Source organism: Xenopus tropicalis, chromosome 1 (assembly GCF_000004195.4).
Source record: "Xenopus tropicalis strain Nigerian chromosome 1, UCB_Xtro_10.0, whole genome shotgun sequence".
Lineage (NCBI taxonomy): Eukaryota > Metazoa > Chordata > Amphibia > Anura > Pipidae > Xenopus > Xenopus tropicalis.
The window spans coordinates 190,808,698-190,831,849 of NC_030677.2; the positions used below are offsets into that span (position 1 = coordinate 190,808,698).

Sequence of the window (23,152 nt, forward strand, 5' to 3'; positions counted from 1 at the left end):
TTTTTTCTTACCTGACTGATGTTATCATTAGGGAACGCTGGAGTCTCCTGATTGAAAAAAGGTAAAAAAAGATATTGCACATTGTAATATTTCTGTTTTATAGAAGCTGATATACAGTCTTGCATAAAATATAGGGTGATTTTTATTTGCCCGACACAGTGGTACTTATTTACTTATATAGGGTAAATGCCGGATGCGGTGGCACATCAACAAACATTTAGGAACATAGGGTCGGATTGTCAGCCTGTGTTTATCCAAAGGCCGAGTATCTAGCACGTGTGGCAGGAGCCTATGAGTTAAATTGTATGAGTGTATGTAATCATAGCAACCAATCATATTTTTTTTATTTTCTAATTTATACACGCTAGAAGACCGGTAAGAAATAGATGCTGACTGGTTAACGGAGGCTAACTTGCTCAAATGCAGTTGCCCACACCAAACTATGTTAGTAAATAATTTTTACTGTTTGGTAAATATTATTATTATTATTCTTTACAGATATTATTCATGACCCCTGTAGCTCCAATACAAACTGAGCCCTTTTAAACACATTGGGACCCCTGCAAAATATTTGGCCCATACCTCACAGGTGTTAAACTGAGGGACATCGCTCTCATCCGAAGATCCCTGGTAGTGGCAGGGGCTGGTGTCGGCGCCCGCCTGCACTACCAGGTCTTCCTCCTGGTTAAGTAAGAAAAAAAAGATTTTAAAAATAATTTCATGGCTCCAATAAAAACCGAGCCCTTTTAAACACGTTGCCTGACGCAATGGTTCTGGGTTCAGACCAGGAAGAAGGCTGATGCCAGTGTAGGGGCTGATTCTTGGCCTGTGTTTTTCTGAACGCCAAGATCAGCCCCCTATATGGCATTAGCCTTAATTTCTGGCCAAGTAGGCGGTGCCTAACAAATTACCACCCCAAAGCGAAACTCTAATTTGATATTCTCTTAAATATCTTTTTCTATTGTCCCCCTATTATTTTGTCTTACCTGACTGATGTTATTGTCAGGGAATTCTGGAGTCTCCTGATTGAAAAAAGATAAGAAAAAGATTTTGCAATTTTTAATATTTCTGTTTTAAATAAGGTGATAAATAAAATATAGGTTGATTTTTATTTGCCCTCTCATCCCTCTCTTATGCTTACATGGCAGATGTTAATAGCCGGCTCCATTTTTTGCTCTGGCTCCTCCTCCTAAGAGAAATTAACATTTATATCACGTTATATGGGTATAAGTTCATTGGCTATAGTTAGCTGTTTGCTAACAGTCATATTCTGTTAAAGTCAATACAACATTTAGGAAGAAGCTAATAACATAAGGAATCTATGATACATCTCCTTTACTGCTTACCAGGCAGATCTTTGGTTTGGGCTCTTCCGTGGGCTCCTCCTGGTTGAGTGAAAAAAGTTGATGTTACTTTATGGAATAGAAGGCCTATTATCCAATGCAAGTTATCGCTAAAGGTGAATGTTGAGTCTCGCAAAAAGATGCTTTTGATGAGATATAATTAATATGTATAAATAAATGTAGGGTCGATATAGGGATTCATTGTGATAATAATGCAAAGACTAAAGGCCTCCTTTGCGAGGAGTATATTTCATTCATCAACAATATTTTTTTATACCTATAGGGCACATTTCTCCAGCCATCAGGTGCTTATGCAATAGGACAATGTTTATACCTCAGTATCTAAACTCGGTGACCCTAAAGGTCCCCATACACGGGCCGATTCTAGCTGCTGATATGGGTCCCTTAGACCGATTCGGCAGCTAATCGGCCCGTGTATGGGCACTACCGACTGGCCTGCCCGACCGATATCTGGCCTGAAATTGGGCAGATCTCGATCGGGCAGGTTAGAAAATCTAGTCGGATCGGGGACCACGTCGGCTCGTTGATGCGGTCTTGGACCGACTTTGCCTATGCTCGTCATTACAATTCGAACGTTTGGCCCCAGGGCCAAACGATCGAATTAGCCTAAATTCCCCTGATATTGCCCACCCGTAGGTGGGGATTTTGGGAGAAAGCTGTATGGGTACCTTTAGTAGGTACTAAACATCAACAACTGTTTGTAACAATAAGATCAATAAATCACTGTATTATATGGGTCAGCTATAGAGCTGGCAATGGATGATTCTGCAGCTGAATTTCAATATTAAATGGTTTTAAAAGTGAGGAAAGTGACCATTGTTATCAATCAGTGGATAAATGTTTACAAATGTTTATTATTCAAAGAAGAAATAATAGGGGAATGTGGCCAACTGGGAATACATTGACTTAATCCAGTTTGTTTAGTTCGGATTAATATGAATTCAGTTTGTATATAGTGCAACCTCATCCAGGTTATTGTGCGTAGAAATCTATAGGCAAGGAATTAACATGGCTTTGATAACGCAAATAGGTAGGAAAATGGTGTTTAGGAAATGAAGTTGCTCAGTTCTCTGCTTACCACGACAGATTCCCAGGTGTTACAATCTGTTCGATCTCGTTTCCTCTGTAGTGAAGAAGAAAAAAAGGTTTAGCACATAAAATAAATGCACAAATATGAAAACTATAATTTAAAGGGGAAGGAAAGCCAAAATGTTAGGTACCCCCCAAGTGACTTTAATCGCTTACCTTTGACCCCAGGCTGGTGCCCCTGTTAGGAGAAAACCACACCAGCCCGGGACACCTGCAGCGAGCTACCCAAGAAATACCCAAAAGATATTATTGGAACTGTAAGCTGTAGTGGGGGAGTCAGTGACATAATGAAGGATTTGGTAGAAAAACAAGTAATTTTTGTAATGTCTAATATCGACCAGGGTGGGGGTATGTTTGCTAGGGGGCGAATCAGTGACGGCCAGGATGGGGTCAAGACGCAAATGGGGGCAGAGTTATGACATCACCGCCCACACCAAGTGAACCTAGTAGTGCAGAGTAGCGAGGCAAGTTGGGAGAGGGAATTGGGGGTGTACAGGGTGGCTCAGAGGCAGATCGGGAGTTGGCTGGGTCCAGAGAACTAATTATTATAAATTTACAAGTACAGGTATGGGATCTGTTATCCAGAATGCTCGGGACCAGGGGTTTTCCGGATAAGGGATCTTTCCGTTATTTGGATCTCCATAACTTAAGTCTGCTAAAATTCATTTAATTATTGAATAAATCCAATAGGACTGTTCTGCCCCCAATAAGGGGTAATTATATCTTAGTTGGGATCAAGTACAGATACTGTTTTATTATTACAGAGAAAAGGGAATCATTTAACCATTAAATAAACCCAATAGGGCTGTTCTGCCCCCAATAAGGGGTAATTATATCTTAGTTGGGATCAAGTACAGGTACTGTTTTATTATTACAGAGAAAAGGGAATCATTTAACCATTAAATAAACCCAATAGGGCTGTTCTGCCCCCAATAAGGGGTAATTATATCTTAGTTGGGATCAAGTACAGGTACTGTTTTATTATTACAGAGAAAAGGGAATCGTTTAACCATTAAATAAACCCAATAGGGCTGTTCTGCCCCAATAAGGGGTAATTATATCTTAGTTGGGATCAAGTACAGGTACTGTTTTATTATTATAGAGAAAAGGGAATCATTTAACCATGAAATAAACCCAATAGGGCTGTTCTGCCCCCAATAAGGGGTAATTATATCTTAGTTGGCATCAAGTACAGGTACTGTTTTATTGTTACAGAGAAAAAGGAAATCAGTTTTAAAATTCTGAATTATTTGATTAAAATGGAGTCTATGGGAGACAGGTTTTCCGTAATTCGGAGCTTTATAGATAATGGGTTTCCGGATAAGGGATCCCATACCTGTACATTGCCAGTACATTTGCAAGATCATGTGGAAGTCATTGGGAGCTGTCATAGTGAAAAATTTCTACTATTTAGTCAATTAAAGCTTTTCAAGGCTTTATACATTTTTTGAGCTTTGCGACCCGTTAAAAAATTTTAAAATTATGAATTTTAGGTATTCATGGTTTTTCGATCTTTGATCGCACAAATTGACTCTTCAGTACATATATACAGTCTATCAGGTGTTTAGAGATCATCGAGTAGCTGAGTCGGAGCACAAGTTTGTCTCTCCGTGAACTTTTCCACAGAATGAAATATATGATGTTACAGTAGAAAGAATGAAATCCTTACCTTGCCGAAGCAAGAGAAACAAGATCGCAAACGCTTCACGAATTTTCGCAATTTGCTCATCTTCGCTCAGAATTCTCTCTATGGAGGCAAAAAGAAAAACATAATTTTAGTCATTCCCAGTACTGTGCTCTATGTACAATTCCTGCTTCTAATATATGTAAGAACATGGGGGAGCCCTACACTAATGGGGTACCTTGCCCCAGTGCTGGGAAATAAGTTGAGTAGAAAAATCATCAACCACAACATTTTATTTTTGGCCGCAGTTTTGTTTAAAAAAAAACTGCCAATAGTGGAATTTCGCAGCAACTCCACGCTTGGTGAAAAATTTTGCTCATTGCTACTCGAGAATATTGTTTTTAACAAATCATCAGAATTTATTAATATTATTATTAAAGCAAAAACCCACAAAAGTTGCCAAAAAAAATCAGGAAATGAAAGCTTGTGAGATTCAACAGAAGTCAATGGGAATTATCTCTAAAAGCTTCTTTTCCCAGTTCTTAAAAACAATTAAGATTTTTTTTGTGACTCTCGCTGGTGTGTGGCTTTTGTGTGCGGAAAAAAATGCACGCTGAAACATTTTGGAATTTTCTTAAATAATCCACTATTTGAAAAAGAAACCCAAAAAATACGTTGCATAGGTTTTGTCACATTTATTTGTTGCGCGTTTTCCCCCCAGTAAATATGTAATTGAATAATTAAATGTATTTTAGTATGATCATTATTATTATTAACATTTATTTATAAAGCGCCAACATATCCCGCAGCGCTGTACAATAAGTGGGTTTCATACATTGGACATACAGAGTAACATATAAAGCAATCAGTAACAGATACAAGAGGTGAAGAAAGCCCTGCCCAAAAGAGCTTACAATCTACAAGGAGAAAGGGTTGAGACACAAGGTGTGAGAGTTCCCTGTATAACTCAGCCTGCAGCCTTGTGCCTTTATATGGGCACAGATCCCATCAGTGACTTCTAATATCCTTATCATTTATAATAGGGGGTACATTATCCCTTATAATACATGAGTGATATTATTATTATTATTAACATTTATTTATAAAGCACCAACATATCCCGCAGCGCTGTACAATAAGTGGGTTTCATACATTGGACATACAGAGTAACATATAAAGCAACCAATAACCGATACAAGAGGTGAAGAGGGACCTGCCCAAAAGAGCTTACAATCTACAAGGAGAAAGGGTTGAGACACAAGCTGTGGGAACTACATGTATCCATATAAAATAAGCATAGGGAATGTGCTGTTATTCTAGGTACATCATATGACCATAGGAAATGCTGCCATTACAGTATTCGTATCAAATCAGCATAGAGAATGCCCCACGATCAAATAAATAAAATCCAAATATAGAGGAGAGCACCATAAAGCAGATTTCTGCTAAAATGCTATTTATTTCAGACCAAAAAACACAACATGTTTCGGGCAATGTGACGCCCTTTATCAAGTGTAAGTGTCTCTATATTTGGATTGTATTGAATGGCTCAGCGGTGTGCCTTTGCGAGGATTGATGCATCAAGCCTGATCTAAGGGCTGTGCGGTTGAATACCTATTTGTTGACAAATAAATAAAATATAAGCATAGGAAATGGCACAATTTTTGTAAGAAGGAACAAGTACAACATCCCCTTTATAAATCTCTGTTGTTATAATCATCCCAACATATTCACAGCATCATTAAAGTCTGTAAGGCCACACAGTTCCTATTATAAAATTATGATTATTACTCATGTTTTCATCTGAACCAAAAGAGCTCTACTCACCTCAGTCGCCTGATAAAGACTGAGCCAGCCTGGGCTGCAGCTGCTGTAACGGTTACCGTGACATTCACTTTGTGACATCAAAGGATTTAACGGTCACTGTGGCATTCACATTGTGACATCAAAGGATTTAACGGTCACTGTGGCATTCATATTGTGACATCAAAGGATTTAACGGTCACCGTGACATTCACATTGTGACATCAAAGGATTTAACGGTCACCGTGACATTCACATTGTGACATCAAAGGGATTTAACTGTCACTGTGAGATTCACAGCACGTGCAGCCAGAGGCCGGTAATCTATAGCAGTAGTTTAGACAATATTTGCTGGGGAGAGTTGATCCTAAATAAGTTGAAGTGGAAAATGCAGTGTGTTTTGTTGCCATGACGAGTGTGTCGGTTACCCATTCTCAGTAAAGGGAATGATACCACTGGAGCATATATCATATATTTGCCCAAGGAACACTGACAGTATTGTACAAATGAAATATTAATAAAGAGATTACTGGAATGCGCCATTTTACGCTCAATGTGTTTGCCCATGGCAGTATCCCTTTAGCCAAAGCCTGACAAACTGGGAAGCAGACTAGCAATACATTACATACATAGAGAATAAGTAAAAAACAAACATATTTGTTTTTCCAACTTAGGAGCTGTGATGTCGGGTGTAAAATTGTAATTATGCCTTTGCAAAAATAATGTGCCAAAAGTACGATATAGCAAATACTCCGAGTAATTAAAGCAGTGTTTTTCCTCCATATAGTAATACTGGGGCAATGACACTGGGGAATTAATGACATCTAGCGGGATATTAGCATAGATTATATCATGCAGCTAACAAGATGCTAAACTGGCTGCTGCAAAACATTCATACAAACAGGGGGTTATTAAGATAATAATAGATAAAAACAAAGTATAACAATAAATACAAATAAATACAAGATACAGTTGCAACAAGTTAAGAGCCAAAGACACAAGAGGATGGAGGTCCCTGCCCGTAGAGCTTAAGTAGCGCTTTATAAATAAAGATATACATACTGGCAGTTTGTCAGCCTAGATATGGACAAATTACTTTTGGTAATAAATGGCAATGGTGCGCATAATAAACTGGTGTATTTTTTCACTAGCAGAATTAATCCTGGCAAAAAGCCACAAATGTTTTCCAGTGCATAGTTATTACACAGATTAATGCAGACAATTGTATACCCAAGGAACACACAGGGGTCATTTATTTACACACATGCAGTGCAATTTTGGATTGCAAGACATACTAATACAGGTATGGGATCCCTTATCCGGAAACCCATTATCCAGAAAGCTCTGAATTATGGAAAGCCTGTCTCCCATAGACTCCATTTTAAGCAAATAATTCAGAATTTTAAAACTGATTTCCTTTTTCTATGTAGTAATAAAACAGTACCATGTAACTGATCCCAACTAAGATATAATTACCCCTTATTGGGGGCAGAACAGCCCTATTGGGTTTATTCAATGTTTAAATGATTTTTAGCAGATTTAAGTTATGGAGATCCAAATTACGGAAAGTTACCTTATACAGAAAACCCCAGGTCTCGAGCATTCTGGGTAAAAGGTCCCATACCTGTATATAATAATAAATAAAAAAATCAGTTATCACAAGTATATAAATTCTTCCAATTGCATTGATTGCAATAACAAATTAATGAATTTATATAAAAGATAAATGAATCTAAAATATAATACCTGCAATAAATATTTCCTAAAATATAAAATATAACATTGTTACATTTAATGATATATTAAATCAATTAAAGGCTGCAAATCAAATCATGAAGTTGTAAATTAAATGTACAAACACAATACACTGAAGGCACCTTTCTGTTTATGGCTTATATGTATGTATGTATGTATGTATGTATGTATGTATGTATGTATGTATGTGTGTATGTGTATGTATGTGTGTATGTATGTGTGTATGTATGTGTGTGTGTGTGTATGTGTGTGTGTGTATGTATGTGTGTATGTATGTGTGTATGTGTGTGTGTATGTATGTGTGTATGTATGTGTGTATGTGTGTGTGTATGTATGTATGTATGTATGTATCTGTGTATGTATGTGTGTATGTATGTGTGTATGTATGTATGTATGTATGTGTGTGTGTGTGTATGTATGTGTGTATGTGTGTGTGTATGTGTGTGTGTGTGTATGTATGTATCTGTGTATGTGTGTATCTGTGTATGTATGTATGTATGTATCTGTGTATGTATGTATGTATGTATGTGTGTGTGTGTGTATGTATGTGTGTATGTATGTGTGTATGTGTATGTTTATATATAAAGCGCTACTTATGTACGCAGTGCTGTACAGTAGAATAGATTAATACAAACAGGGGGTTATTAAGATAAAAATAGATAAATACAAAGTATAACAATAAAAACAAATAAATAAATAAATACAAGCTACAGTTGCAATAGGTTAAGAGTCAAAGACACAAGAGGATGGTGGTCCCTGCCCCGTTGAGCTTACAATCTATATGTTTAATAACCACACATTTCAGGCCCGATGGATGACTATTGTGTGCCTGAAGGAGGTGCCTAGAGACGCTATGGTTTGTCTTTTTCTTGCAAATATTATTTATGTGTTTGGCAACCCCACAGCCCACTGAGCCAATATAGCTACCTATATATACCAGCTGGCAGGGGCAGATGAATGCGCACACTACATGTGTTGTTTTACAGTCCATTTAAACATAACTCTGCCAATAGAAAATTCCATGATGGTATTAAAGGGCACCGTTTACATCTCCTACCATGACACTTGAAAACGCCAGTGAGTGCTTATTTATTTATTTTTTTTAACTCATAATATTTGAGTTATTTAACATTATTGCATCATTGAAAACATAGCTTTTACACAATTATCAGAAAAAAAGGTATAATTATACATATATACTCATGGTTTTTTCACACAGTACCTAAATTTGGGTGGTGTGATAGAGGAGGCAGGTGTGTTGGGAAAATTAGAAGGATTTTATACATTGTTTGATAATTGTTCTTGGAGCCAGGGATCCCATAGTTAAGGTCCCCATACACGGGCCGATTGTAGCTGCCGATATCGGTCCTGAAAATACCTTGGACTGATTCGGCAGCTTATCGGCCCGTGTAGGGGCAGAACCGACGGCCATACCCGACCGATATCTGGCCTGAAATTGCCCAGATATCGATCAGGCTGTGTGACATAACAAGACGGCCCTGAGGTTGTGACAGGCTGGTTAAAATATTCAGTTGGATTGGGGGCCGCATCGGCTCGTTAATGCGGTCCCCGAACCGATTGCCCCATTGCCGCCATTACAATAGCCTAAACGTTCCCCGATATCGCCCACCCGTAGGTGGGGATATCGGGTGAAGATATCCCAAGCTAGCGAATCTTAACCTGTATGGGGACCTTAAGGCCAATTTACTTTTGCGGACAAGTGTGGTAGCTGACATTCTCTCCATTGTCGCTCTGAAGTTGACTTGCTGAATTAAGTGTTGTATGTTTGGAGTAGTGGGTTGTTTCCAGAGTTTTGCTATGAGGGAGAAGGCTGTATTAAACAAGTGAAATAATAGCTTTTTATTTGTAGATGACGTGCCGGGTGGATAAAGTTGCTATTTGAGGTTGTGCAGGTAAGTTCCATCCTAGTTTGTTTTTAATTAGGTTGAAGACCTCTGCCCGGAAGGGTTTTACTGATGGGCACTTCCAGCACATATTGTATGTAGAAGTGTTCCTTGTCTCGAGTATTGTGAGGGATATTGTGGGTTGATTTGATTTATTCTCTTAGGCATTAAGAACCATCTATGGGTGATTTTGGTTTGCACTTCTATATGGTTGGTACAGTTAGTTGTTCCTTTATATGCTGTTAATATTTCCTGCCATTGTTGTGGTTTGATTTGGAGTTGCAGCTCATTTTCATGCTTATTTTTATGGGCATTCTGAAAAGGCAGGAAAGTAAATCTCAGCATCAGGCATGAGTAGCATCGATCACTATGCAAAGTGAGTAAACCGCAGCGCCCATTTATACGCATTGCGCATGCCCCAAGCGCCAGTCAGATGTACATCTGCGTCATTGCATTCATTGCAACATTCCACGATAGAATGCGCCCGCGCGTGCACCTAACTGCGTGCCGAGGAGTGGAACTGCCAGAGCGCACCTGGCAATGCTCCGGTAACTACCTGAATATGAATGGGATGGGAATTTCTGATCTTGACATTTTCTCTGCCCTAGCTGGCAATGGGAATATGAGTATGGATGGTACTGGTGTTTCTAATGTAATCCACATACAAGTAAAATCAGGATAAGATACAAGTACTGTCATTGGGCCTTCATTTCATACCAGAGACCAGGTGTGATTCCTTTTCATCAATTCTTGATTTGAATCGTTTTGTCAGTATACACAGAGCTCCACTGGTGGTACAGAGAGACAGTATACGCAGAGCTGTGCTGGTGGTACAGAGAGACATTATACGCAGAGCTGTACTGGTGGTACAGAGAGACAGTATACACAGAGCTCCACTGGTGGTACAGAGAGACAGTATATGCAGAGCTGTGCTGGTGGTACAGAGAGACAGTATAAACAGAGCTGTACTGGGGGTACAGAGAGACAGTATAAACAGAGCTGTACTGAGGGTACAGAGAGACAGTATAAACAGAGCTGTGCTGGTGGTACAGAGAGACAGTATAAACAGAGCTGTACTGGGGGTACAGAGAGACAGTATAAACAGAGCTGTACTGAGGGTACAGAGAGACAGTATAAACAGAGCTGTGCTGGTGGTACAGAGAGACAGTATAAACAGAGCTGTACTGGGGGTACAGAGAGACAGTATACGCAGAGCTGTGGTGGTGGTACAGTGAGACAGTATACGCAGAGCTGTACTGTGGTACAAAAAGACAGTATACGCAGAGCTGTAGTGGTGGTACAGTGAGACAGTATACGCAGAGCTGTACTGGGGGTACAAAAAGACAGTATACGCAGAGATGTAGTGGTGGTACAGTGAGACAGTATACGCAGAGCTGTACTGGGGGTACAGAGAGACAGTATACGCAGAGCTGTACTGGGGGTACAAAAAGACAGTATACACAGAGCTGTACTGGGGGTAGAAAAAGACAGTATACGCAGAGCTGTACTGGGGGTACAGAGAGACAGTATACACAGAGCTGTACTGGGGGTAAAGAGAGACAGTATACGCAGAGCTGTACTGGGGGTACAGAGAGAGAGTATACGCAGAGCTGTACTGGGGGTAGAAAAAGACAGTATACGCAGAGCTGTACTGGGGGTAGAAAAAGACAGTATACGCAGAGCTGTACTGGGGGTAGAAAAAGACAGTATACGCAGAGCTGTACTGGGGGTACAGAGAGACAGTATACACAGAGCTGTACTGGGGGTAAAGAGAGACAGTATACGCAGAGCTGTAATAGGGGTACAGAGAGACAATATACGCAGAGCTGCACTGGTGGTACAGAGAGACAGTATACGCAGAGCTGTACTGGGGGTACAGAGAGACAGTATACGCAGAGCTGTACTGGGGGTACAGAGAGACAGTATACGCAGAGCTGTACTGGGGGTACAGAGAGACAGAATACGCAGAGCTGTACTGGGGGTACAAAAAGACAGTATACACAGAGCTGTACTGGGGGTACAAAAAGACAGTATACGCAGAGCTGTACTGGGGGTAGAAAAAGACAGTATACGCAGAGCTGTATTGGGGGTAAAGAGAGACAGTATAGGCAGAGCTGTACTGGAGGTACAGAGAGATAGTATACGCAGAGCTGTACTGGGGGTACAGAGAGACAGTAGACGCAGAGCTGTACTGGGGGTACAGAGAGACAGTATACGCAGAGCTGTACTGGTGGTACAGAGAGACAGTATACGCAGAGCTGTACTGGGGGTACAGAGAGACAGTATACACAGAGCTGTACTGGTGGTACAGAGAGATAGTATACGCAGAGCTGTACTGGGGGTACAGAGAGACAGTATACGCAGAGCTGTACTGGGGGTACAGAGAGACAGTATACGCAGAGCTGTACTGGGGGTACAGAGAGACAGTATACGCAGAGCTGTACTGGGGGTACAGAGAGACAGTATACACAGAGCTGTACTGGGGGTACAGAGAGACAGTATACGCAGAGCTGTACTGGGGGTAAAGAGAGACAGTATACGCAGAGCTGTACTGGTGGTACAGAGAGACAGTATACGCAGAGCTGTACTGGGGGTACAGAGAGACAGTATACGCAGAGCTGTACTGGGGGTACAGAGAGACAGTATACGCAGAGCTGTACTGGGGGTACAGAGAGACAGTATACACAGAGCTGTACTGGGGGTACAGAGAGACAGTATACGCAGAGCTGTACTGGGGGTAAAGAGAGACAGTATACACAGAGCTGTACTGGTGGTACAGAGAGACAGTATACGCAGAGCTGTACTGGGGGTACAGAGAGACAGTATACGCAGAGCTGTACTGGGGGTACAGAGAGACAGTATACGCAGAGCTGTACTGGGGGTACAGAGAGACAGTATACGCAGAGCTGTACTGGGGGTACAGAGAGACAGTATACACAGAGCTGTACTGGGGGTACAGAGAGACAGTATACGCAGAGCTGTACTGGGGGTACAGAGAGACAGTATACCCAGTACAGCTCTGTGGGTACAGAGAGACAGTATACGCAGAGCTGCACTGGTGGTACAGAGAGACAGTATACACAGAGCTGTACTGGGGGTACAGAGAGACAGTATACGCAGAGCTGCACTGGTGGTACAGAGAGACAGTATACGCAGAGCTGTACTGGGGGTAAAGAGAGACAGTATACACAGAGCTGTACTGGGGGAACAGAGAGACAATATACGCAGAGCTGTACTGGGGGTAAAGAGAGACAGTATACACAGAGCTGTACTGGGGGAACAGAGAGACAGTATACACAGAGCTGTACTGGGGGTACAGAGAGACAGTATACGCAGAGCTGCACTGGTGGTACAGAGAGACAGTATACGCAGAGCTGTACTGGGGGTAAAGAGAGACAGTATACACAGAGCTGTACTGGGGGTAAAGAGAGACAGTATACACAGAGCTGCACTGGTGGTACAGAGAGACAGTATACGCAGAGCTGTACTGGGGGTAAAGAGAGACAGTATACACAGAGCTGTACTGGGGGAACAGAGAGACAGTATACGCAGAGCTGTACTGGGGGAACAGAGAGACAGTATACGCAGAGCTGTACTGGGGGTAAAGAGAGACAGTATACAAAGAGCTGTACTGGGGGTAAAGAGAGACAGTATACGCAGAGCTGTACTGGGGGTACAAAAAGACAGTATACGCAGAGCTGTACTGGGGGTAGAAAAAGACAGTATACGCAGAGCTGTACTGGGGGTAGAAAAAGACAGTATACGCAGAGCTGTACTGGGGGTACAAAAAGACAGTATACACAGAGCTGTACTGGGGGTACAAAAAGACAGTATACGCAGAGCTGTACTGGGGGTAGAAAAAGACAGTATAGGCAGAGCTGTACTGGGGGTACAGAGAGACAGTATAGGCAGAGCTGTACTGGGGGTAAAGAGAGACAGTATACGCAGAGCTGTACTGTGGTTGAAAAAGACAGTATACGCAGAGCTGTACTGGGGGTACAGAGAGACAGTATACGCAGAGCTGTACTGTGGTACAAAAAGACAGTATACGCAGAGCTGTACTGGGGGTACAGAGGGACAGTATACGCAGAGCTGTACTGTGGTACAAAAAGACAGTATACGCAGAGCTGTACTGGGGGTACAGAGAGACAGTATACGCAGAGCTGTAATGGGGGTACAGAGAGACAGTATACAAAGAGCTGTAATGGGGGTACAGAGAGACAGTATACAAAGAGCTGTACTGGGGGTACAGAGAGACAGTATACGCAGAGCTGTACTGGGGGTACAGAGAGACAGTATACGCAGAGCTGTACTGGGGGTACAGAGAGACAGTATACGCAGAGCTGTACTGGGGGTACAGAGAGACAGTATACGCAGAGCTGTACTGGGGGTACAGAGAGACAGTATACACAGAGCTGTACTGGGGGTAAAGAGAGACAGTATACACAGAGCTGCACTGGTGGTACAGAGAGACAGTATACGCAGAGCTGTACTGGGGGTAAAGAGAGACAGTATACACAGAGCTGTACTGGGGGAACAGAGAGACAGTATACGCAGAGCTGTACTGGGGGAACAGAGAGACAGTATACGCAGAGCTGTACTGGGGGTAAAGAGAGACAGTATACAAAGAGCTGTACTGGGGGTAAAGAGAGACAGTATACGCAGAGCTGTACTGGGGGTACAAAAAGACAGTATACGCAGAGCTGTATTGGGGGTACAGAGAGACAGTATACACAGAGCTGTACTGGGGGAACAGAGAGACAGTATACGCAGAGCTGTACTGGGGGTACAGAGAGACAGTATACGCAGAGCTGTACTGGGGGTACAGAGAGACAGTATACGCAGAGCTGTAATGGGGGTACAGAGAGACAGTATACAAAGAGCTGTACTGGGGGTACAGAGAGACAGTATACAAAGAGCTGTACTGGGGGTACAGAGAGACAGTATACAAAGAGCTGTACTGGGGGTACAGAGAGACAGTATACAAAGAGCTGTACTGGGGGTACAGAGAGACAGTATACAAAGAGCTGTACTGGGGGTACAGAGAGACAGTATACGCAGAGCTGTACTGGGGGTACAGAGAGACAGTATACAAAGAGCTGTACTGGGGGTACAGAGAGACAGTATACGCAGAGCTGTACTGGGGGTACAGAGAGACACAGTATACGCAGAGCTGTACTGGTGGTACAGAGAGACAGTATAAGCAGAGCTGTACTGGTGGTACAGAGAGACAGTATAAGCAGAGCTGTACTGGTGGTACAGAGAGAGACAGTATACACAGAGCTGTACTGGTGGTACAGAGAGAGACAGTATACACAGAGCTGTACTGGTGGTACAGAGAGAGACAGTATACGCAGAGCTGTACTGGTGGTACAGAGAGAGACAGTATACGCAGAGCTGCACCGGAGGTACAGAGAGACAGTATACACAGAGCTGTACTGGCTGTACAGAGAGACAGTATACGCAGAGCTGTACTGGTGGTACAGAGAGAGACAGTATACACAGAGTTGTACTGGTGGTACAGAGAGAGACAGTATACGCAGAGCTGCACCGGAGGTACAGAGAGACAGTATACGCAGAGCTGTACTGGTGGTACAGAGAGACAGTATACGCAGAGCTGTACTGGTGGTACAGAGAGAAAGTATACGCAGAGCTGCACCGCTGGTACAGAGAGACAGTATACGCAGAGCTGTACTGGTGGTACAAAGAGAGACAGTATATGCAGAGCTGTACTGAGGGTATAGAGAGCCAGCATACACAGAGCTGTACTGGTGGTAGAAAAAGACAGTATACGCTGAGCTGTACTGGTGGTACAGAGAGACAGTATACGCAGAGCTGTACTGGTGGTAGAAAAAGACAGTATACGCTGAGCTGTACTGGTGGTACAGAGAGACAGTATACGCAGAGCTGTACTGGTGGTAGAAAAAGACAGTATACGCAGAGCTGTACTGGTGGTACAGAGAGACAGTATACGCAGAGCTGTACTGGTGGTACAGAGAGCCAGCATACGCAGAGCTGTACTGGTGGTAGAAAAAGACAGTATACGCAGAGCTGTACTGGTGGTACAGAGAGACAGTATACGCAGAGCTGTACTGGTGGTAGAATAAGACAGTATACGCAGAGCTGTACTGGTGGTACAGAGAGACAGTATACAAAGAGCTGTACTGGTGGTACAGAGAGCCAGCATAAGCAGAGCTGTACTGGTGGTAGAAAAAGACAGTATACGCAGAGCTGTACTGGTGGTACAGAGAGAAACAGTATACGCAGAGCTGTACTGTGGTACAAAAAGACAGTATACGCAGAGCTGTACTGGGGGTACAGAGAGACAGTATACGCAGAGCTGTACTGTGGTACAAAAAGACAGTATACACGGAGCTGTACTGGGGGAACAGAGAAACAGTATACGCAGGGCTGTACTGGGGGTACTGTCACACAACGTATGACGTATGCGCCGCTAGCACAATCAGGGAAATACCACACGTTCCACAGGGGTTGTTTCACAGGGGTTTATTACAACCAAACGTAGATAAACAGGGAAAGGGCAATACGCATGGAAGGTCCACAAGTCCCAATCACATCAATCCTCCTACAGGGAGTCTTCAGGGCAACCCCCCTCTGCACAGTCTCCAGGGAACAAAGGCCGAGTCTCCCTGCCCAACCCCGAATACACAAAGGTGTCCCACCCAGACAGTCACAATTACCTGGGTAGCCTCCCCAGGCAGTTCCAATGGGAATAAACAAAGTTCCTTTTTGGGTAGTTCCACAGAAACACACTACCTTGGTTCCAGGGGCAAACAGTCCTTCCACAGGGGTTAGGGTAATCCAGTTGGAGGGAATCTTCCTGCCTGAGCTAGGATGGATCCCAAGGAACCTCAGGGGAGGGTGTCCTGCCGTAGCGAGGTTACACCCAGATCAACAAAAAGCTCCCTCTCCACCCACAACCTCTGGGTTTTCTACCCTGCTGCTGGTACCTCCCCTCTTTTCCACACCCCCTAGGATTGATTGGTTAGGAGGCTGACCCTGCTTCTGCTTAACCCAACCCTAGCAGCTCCAATTGGCAGGGTCCCCTGCAGCATCATTAGGGGAGGGGTTTAACCTAGGAGGGACTTGCCCAGCTCCTCTGGAGGGGACTTCTGGGAGCTTCTTTGTTTAAAACCCTTTCGGCGGGAAAACAGAACAATGGGCTGCCACCATCTTGGCTAGATCATGCACTGGCTAAACATGGGGCCAGTATAAGGGTTTTTTGGTCACACTTCTCCCCCCTGGTGCAGGTGGTTTCCCTGGGGCTCCCCTTTATTAGGGAGGGCCTCAGGAACCACCGCTGGTCGGTTAGTCCTCCTGGCGTGAGAGTCCATCTGCATTGTGATGCTCTTTTCCCTTTCGGTGTTGAATGGTGAAGTTATACTGTTGAAGCAGGAGGCTCCATCTTAGAAGTTTCCCATTGTCTCCTGAGACCCTCTGTAACCAACTGAGGGGGTTGTGATCTGTCACAACAGTGAATTCTCTGCCATACAGATAGGGCTGCAGTTTTTGTAAAGCCCATACAATTGCCAGGCACTCCTTTTCAATGGTGGCATAGGCAGCCTCTCGGGGTAACAGTTTCCTGCTCAGGTAGGCAACGGGGTGCTCCTCACCATAGGTATTAACTTGGGAAAGTACTGCTCCAAGGCCAAAATTGGAAGCATCAGTCTGCAAAATGAAGCGCCGGGAGAAATCTGGGGCCGCCAGCACAGGGGAACTAGCCAGAGCTTGCTTTAGAGCGTTCATGGCTGACTCACATTCTGGGGTCCACACAATGGTTCGAGAACGTTGGCGACTTGTCAGATCTGTCAAGGGTTTGGCAACAGTACTATAGTTAGGGATAAATTTCCGATAATAACCTGAAGTTCCTAAGAAGGCTAATACCTGTTTTTGAGTTTTGGGTATAGGCCACTGACAAATTGCCTCAACTTTAGCAGGATCAGGGCGAAGCTGTCCACCCCCAACTCTATGTCCCAAGTATTGTACCTCGGCCATGGCTAAGTGGCACTTTTCTGGCTTAAGGGTAAGCCCAGCATCCTGAATTTGAGCAAAAACTCGCTGGAGGTGCTGGAGATGTGCCTCCCAAGTCTGGCTAAAGACAGCTATGTCATCTAGATAGGCCTGAGCAAAGTCCTGCATTCCCTCCAGCAGCCTGTTCACCAGGCGTTGGAAAGTTGCGGGCGCGTTTCTCATACCAAAGGGCATTACCGTAAAATGATATAAACCAAAGGGGGTGAGGAAGGCTGACTTTTCCTGGGCACTAGGGGCAAGGGGAATCTGCCAGTAACCGCGGCTGAGATCAAGGGTAGTCAAATATTTTGCATTTCCCAGCCGGTCTAAGAGCTCATCTACCCTGGGCATTGGGTAAGCATCAGTGGTGGTCACATCATTAAGTCGTCTATAGTCCACACAGAATCGGGTACTACCATCTTTCTTGGGCACCAGCACCACAGGTGAAGCCCATGGGCTATGGGAGGGAGTAATAACCCCAAAGGCCAACATCTCATCTATCTGACTTTTCATCTCTGGCCGAACTGCTTCGGCCACTCGGTAAGCAGGGCTACGTATAGGTAACTGAGTTCCTGTATCAACTTTATGTTCAGCCCAGTGGGTGCGCCCTGGGTTCGCCGAAAACATGGGAGAATAGGAATGTAAAATTTTACGAAGTTGGTCTTGTTGAGATAGGTGAAGGTGGTCACTTATGGTAACTGCATCTATTCCCCTGGCTGGAGTGGCCTCCTCAATAAGGTTGGGGATTGGAGGATCATCAGTACCTTCAACTGGTGCACTGCATATGGCACTAACAATGTCCTCTCTGATGTGATAAGGCTTCATCATATTTATGTGGACAGTCTTATAGTGAGATGGGTCCTCGGGGGGAGTTACCACATAGGTTGTATCATGAAGCTTATGAGTGACCACATAGGGTCCTTCCCATGCAGCCTGGAGCTTGTCATGACGTGTGGGTACTAGGAGAAGCACCTTGTCTCCTTCCATAAACCTGCGTTCCCTGGCCTTGCGGTCATACCACACTTTCTGTCTTTGCTGAGCTGCGGAGAGGTGATTATGTGCCAGGCTGGTCATTTGTTCCAGACGCTGGCGGAACTTTAATACATAGGGGATTATGGGGACCTCTTGTGATTGTGGGGCCCCTTCCCAATATTCACATAGTAAATCTAAGGGGCCTCGGACCCTTCGACCATACAACAGTTCAAAGGGAGAGAATCCTGTGGACTCTTGGGGAACTTCTCGATAGGCAAATAGCAAATGGGGCAAATAACGCTCCCAGTCCTTCTCGCCAGATTCCACAAATGTCCGTAACATGGTCTTTAGTGTCCCATTAAATCTCTCACAAAGACCATTTGTTTGGGGGTGGTATGGGGATGAGTGGATCGCCCGGACCCCACAACGCTGCCACAGGCATTGCAGTAGTTGGGATGTGAACTGGGGTCCCTGGTCTGACAATATTTCACTAGGAAAGCCCACCCGGCTGAAAATCTGGATAAGGGCATCAGCCACTGTGGGGGCATCAATTTTACGCAATGCTACAGCTTCTGGGTACCGGGTGGCATAATCCATTACAGTGAGGATATACTGTTTTCCAGAACGGCTTGGCCGGCTAAGGGGCCCAATAAGATCAACTGCCACCCGTTGGAAGGGCTCACTGATGATGGGCAAGGGGCAGAGGGGAAACTTGGGCTTATCATTAGCCCTGCCAGTCCTCTGACAGCTGTCACATGTGCGGCAGTACCGCGTCACCTCCTGTGAGATGCCAGGCCAGTAAAAATTTTGGGTCAATCGGTGTCGAGTACGGGTAACCCCCTGGTGTCCAGCTAAAGGGATCTCATGGGCCATGTGAAGAAGCTGAGCCCGGTAACTCAGGGGTACTATAAGTTGTCGGGAACACTTCCATGGCTGGTTGGGGTTCCCCTTCACAATCCTATAGAGTAGCCCCCGCTCCCAAACAATCTGTTCCCCTCGCTCATTTGGGGGTTTCCCTGCCTTAATTCGTATACATTCTAAGGTAGGGTCAGTGTGCTGAGCTTCCCTAAAGGTAGTGGGGTGGAGCAAGTCAGGGGTAGGGGGACTGTCACAGTCAGCTGCAGGTTCTCTTACCCCTTGTGGCGCATCCATGGAGACAGCGTTGACTTCATTAGTATTTCGGGAGAGGCTGCATTCAATATGGCCCACATCATTGCCCAGGAGGATCTCAGCAGGCAGTTGTCGCAGTATGCCAACTCGATGAGTAAACGGTCCGTGTCCTAGATCCAAGGTGACCTGGGCTATGGGAATATCTTGTTTGTGCCCCCCAGCCAGAACAATGCGGGCAGTTTTGCCAGGAATCACTGCATCTGCAGAGACAATATGGGGCTCCACTAGGGTAATAAATGATCCTGAGTCTAAGAACCCCTCCACCTGCCTACCATTGATCCTGACAGGAAGTACATGTTTTCTGGGCTGTCCACTGTTGTTCCAGCCCATCCCCAAGACAACATATTCCTCTATTACATCCTCTCTCGGCCTGGGAGGGGCAACCGCTGGGTCTGTGGTAAGCTGCCGTACTGTCTGGATAACCTGCTGACGAATATTGGGTCCTGGTGAAGAGACAGCAGCGACCTGCCGAGGTGCAGAGAGCCTCCCTGTGGGCCCTGGCGGGGCAGGACGTAGATTTAAAGGGCAGGCTGGAGATAAATGGGCCAGAGATCCACAACGGAAACAGGTCCGGGGTGTGGCTGCGCGAGTAGGTGCTGAGAGGGTGCGATTAGGTAAATGGTTTAACCGCAGAGGCTGGGGGCGGTCCAGACCAGGGGTGTTGACCATAGTACCTGAAGCAAGGGTAAGGGGGCAGGCCTGGGAGCGGTTCTCAATATACTCATCCGCTAGCTGGGTGGCCTCATCTAGGGTGCCTGGCTTGCGGTCACTTACCCACTCCCGTACCTCAGTGGGGCATCGTTCAAGGAATTGTTCCTTAAGGATAAGCTGGCATAAGTCTTCCAGAGTGTGGGTCTTGTTGCCACGTATCCAGTGGCGAAATGCCCTTTGTAGTTTCCCACCAAAGTTCTGGTAGGTATCTTGAGGGATTTTAACCAGGCTACGGAATGTTCTCCGGTAGGAATCAGGCGTAATGGAATAGCTGGCTAAAAGTATCCGCCGTACTTCCCCATAATTCGCCCTCTGAGGATATGGGATTTCCTGATAAACTTCATTAGCTTTGCCTGTGAGCTTACCCGCCAGGATAAGCACCCACTCCTCCTGAGGGACTCGGTGGTCCTCACACAAACCTTCAAAGGAGCGAAGGAAACCGTCTATGCTCTGCTTACATTCATCAAATGTGGGGAAAGCAGCATGAGTCAATTTCACCACTCGCCGCTGAGCATTGGGTGACCCCACAGCAGGCCCAGAGCTCAAGGGCCCAGGCTGATTGGCCTGCAAAGTAAGGCGCCATACCTCTAGCCGTTCTGCTGGGGACAGGCCTGGGCCAATGGCAGCTAAGTGTTTATGGAACATAGTGAGAGTGCTGTCCTCACCTCCCCCCGCTGCATCTTGATGCAAGTTACACATCTCTTCTCCCCCCTCAGGAGTCTCCGGGTCCCCCTGGGTGTCGCCTTCTTGGGTAGGCTGAGCATGGGTGAGTAGCTCCATCAGCTCGTGTCTCCGCTTCCCCTCTGGGTCAATACCCCACCGGTGGCAGAGCCGTTGCAGCGTGGGTAGCCGGAGCTCGGAGAGCTCATGAGCTGTAAGGTCCAAGTAGTTCCCTGATGTGCTAGCATCCATATCCGCACCACTGCCACCAGAAATGTCACACAACGTATGACGTATGAGCCGCTAGCACAATCAGGGAAATACCACACGTTCCACAGGGGTTGTTTCACAGGGGTTTATTACAACCAAACGTAGATAAACAGGGAAAGGGCAATACGCATGGAAGGTCCACAAGTCCCAATCACATCAATCCTCCTACAGGGAGTCTTCAGGGCAACCCCCCTCTGCACAGTCTCCAGGGAACAAAGGCAGAGTCTCCCAGCCCAACCCCCAATACACAAAGGTGTCCCACCCAGACAGTCACAATTACCTGGGTAGCCTCCCCAGGCAGTTCCAATGGGAATAAACAAAGTTCCTTTTTGGGTAGTTCCACAGAAACACACTACCTTGGTTCCAGGGGCAAACAGTCCTTCCACAGGGGTTAGGGTAATCCAGTTGGAGGGAATCTTCCTGCCTGAGCTAGGATGGATCCCAAGGAACCGCAGGGGAGGGTGTCCTGCCGTAGCGAGGTTACACCCAGATCAACAAAAAGCTCCCTCTCCACCCACAACCTCTGGGTTTTCTACCCTGCTGCTGGTACCTCCCCTCTTTTCCACACCCCCTAGGATTGATTGGTTAGGAGGCTGACCCTGCTTCTGCTTAACCCAACCCTAGCAGCTCCAATTGGCAGGGTCCCCTGCAGCATCATTAGGGGAGGGGTTTAACCTAGGAAGGACATGCCCAGCTCCTCTGGAGGGGACTTCTGGGAGCTTCTTTGTTTAAAACCCTTTCGGCGGGAAAACAGAACAATGGGCTGCCACCATCTTGGCTAGATCATGCACTGGCTAAACATGGGGCCAGTATAAGGGTTTTTTGGTCACAGGTACAGAGAGACAGTAGACGCAGAGCTGTACTGGGGGTACAGAGAGACAGTATACGCAGCGCTGTACTGGGGGTACAGAGAGACAGTATACGCAGAGCTGTACTGGGGGTACAGAGAGACAGTATACACAGAGCTGTACTGGGGGTACAGGGAGACAGTATACGCAGAGCTGTACTGGGGGTACAGAGAGACAGTATACGCAGAGCTGTACTGGGGGTACAGAGAGACAGTATACGCAGCGCTGTACTGGGGGTACAGAGAGACAGTATACGCAGAGCTGTACTGGTGGTAGAAAAAGACAGTATACACAGAGCTGAACTGGTGGTACAAAAAGACAGTATACACAGAGCTGTACTGGGGGAACAGAGAGACAATAGACGCAGAGCTGTACTGGGGGTACAAAGAGACAGTATACGCAGAGCTGTACTGGGGGTACAGAGAGACAGTATACGCAGAGCTGTACTGGGGGTACAAAGAGACAGTATACGCAGAGTTGTACTGGGGGTACAGAGAGACAGTATACGCAGAGCTGTACTGGGGGTACAGAGAGACAGTATACAAAGAGCTGTACTGGGGGTTCAGAGAGACAGTATACAAAGAGCTGTACTGGGGGTACAGAGAGACAGTATACGCAGAGCTGTACTGGGGGAACAGAGAGACAGTATACGCAGAGCTGTACTGGGGGTACAGAGAGACAGTATACGCAGAGCTGTAATGGGGGTACAGAGAGACAGTATACTAAGAGCTGTACTGGGGGTACAGAGAGACAGTATACAAAGAGCTGTACTGGGGGTACAGAGAGACAGTATACAAAGAGCTGTACTGGGGGTACAGAGAGACAGTATACAAAGAGCTGTACTGGGGGTACAGAGAGACAGTATACAAAGAGCTGTACTGGGGGTACAGAGCGACAGTATACAAAGAGCTGTACTGGGGGTACAGAGAGACAGTATACGCAGAGCTGTAC

General features: G+C 45.3%; 2 protein-coding genes across 3 annotated transcripts in view; both read right to left on the minus strand.

Annotated features, from left to right (window-relative positions):
- LOC101730936 (serine/threonine-protein kinase shk1/pak1-like) overlaps window positions 1–4,339 on the minus strand; it is a 100,393-nt gene extending 96,054 nt beyond the window's left edge. Inside the window, exons 1-7 of one of the 2 annotated variants that reach the window (XM_031894087.1) lie at window positions 4,123–4,339; window positions 2,443–2,487; window positions 1,347–1,385; window positions 1,142–1,189; window positions 987–1,022; window positions 583–681; window positions 12–47 (exon numbers count right to left, since the gene is read on the minus strand). In XM_031894087.1, coding sequence (XP_031749947.1) covers window positions 12–47; window positions 583–681; window positions 987–1,022; window positions 1,142–1,189; window positions 1,347–1,385; window positions 2,443–2,487; window positions 4,123–4,182 — 363 coding nt within the window. In that variant the 5' untranslated portion in view covers window positions 4,183–4,339. The remainder of the gene's footprint in view (window positions 1–11; window positions 48–582; window positions 682–986; window positions 1,023–1,141; window positions 1,190–1,346; window positions 1,386–2,442; window positions 2,488–4,122) is intronic. The other variant, XM_031894088.1, reaches the window with a different exon arrangement.
- A 12,367-nt stretch (window positions 4,340–16,706) lies between these two features.
- LOC101734517 lies at window positions 16,707–21,429 on the minus strand. Its single transcript, XM_004910341.4, has one exon. It carries the CDS (start codon window positions 21,333–21,335, stop codon window positions 16,869–16,871), a length of 4,467 nt encoding a protein of 1,488 aa, XP_004910398.2. The 5' UTR covers window positions 21,336–21,429; the 3' UTR covers window positions 16,707–16,868.
- Between the last annotated feature and the right edge of the window lie 1,723 nt (window positions 21,430–23,152).

Excerpts from the sequence above, each read along its gene's own strand:
- LOC101734517 (XM_004910341.4), bottom strand. The coding sequence starts at position 21,335 with ATGGATGCTAGCACATCAGGGAACTACTTGGACCTTACAGCTCATGAG.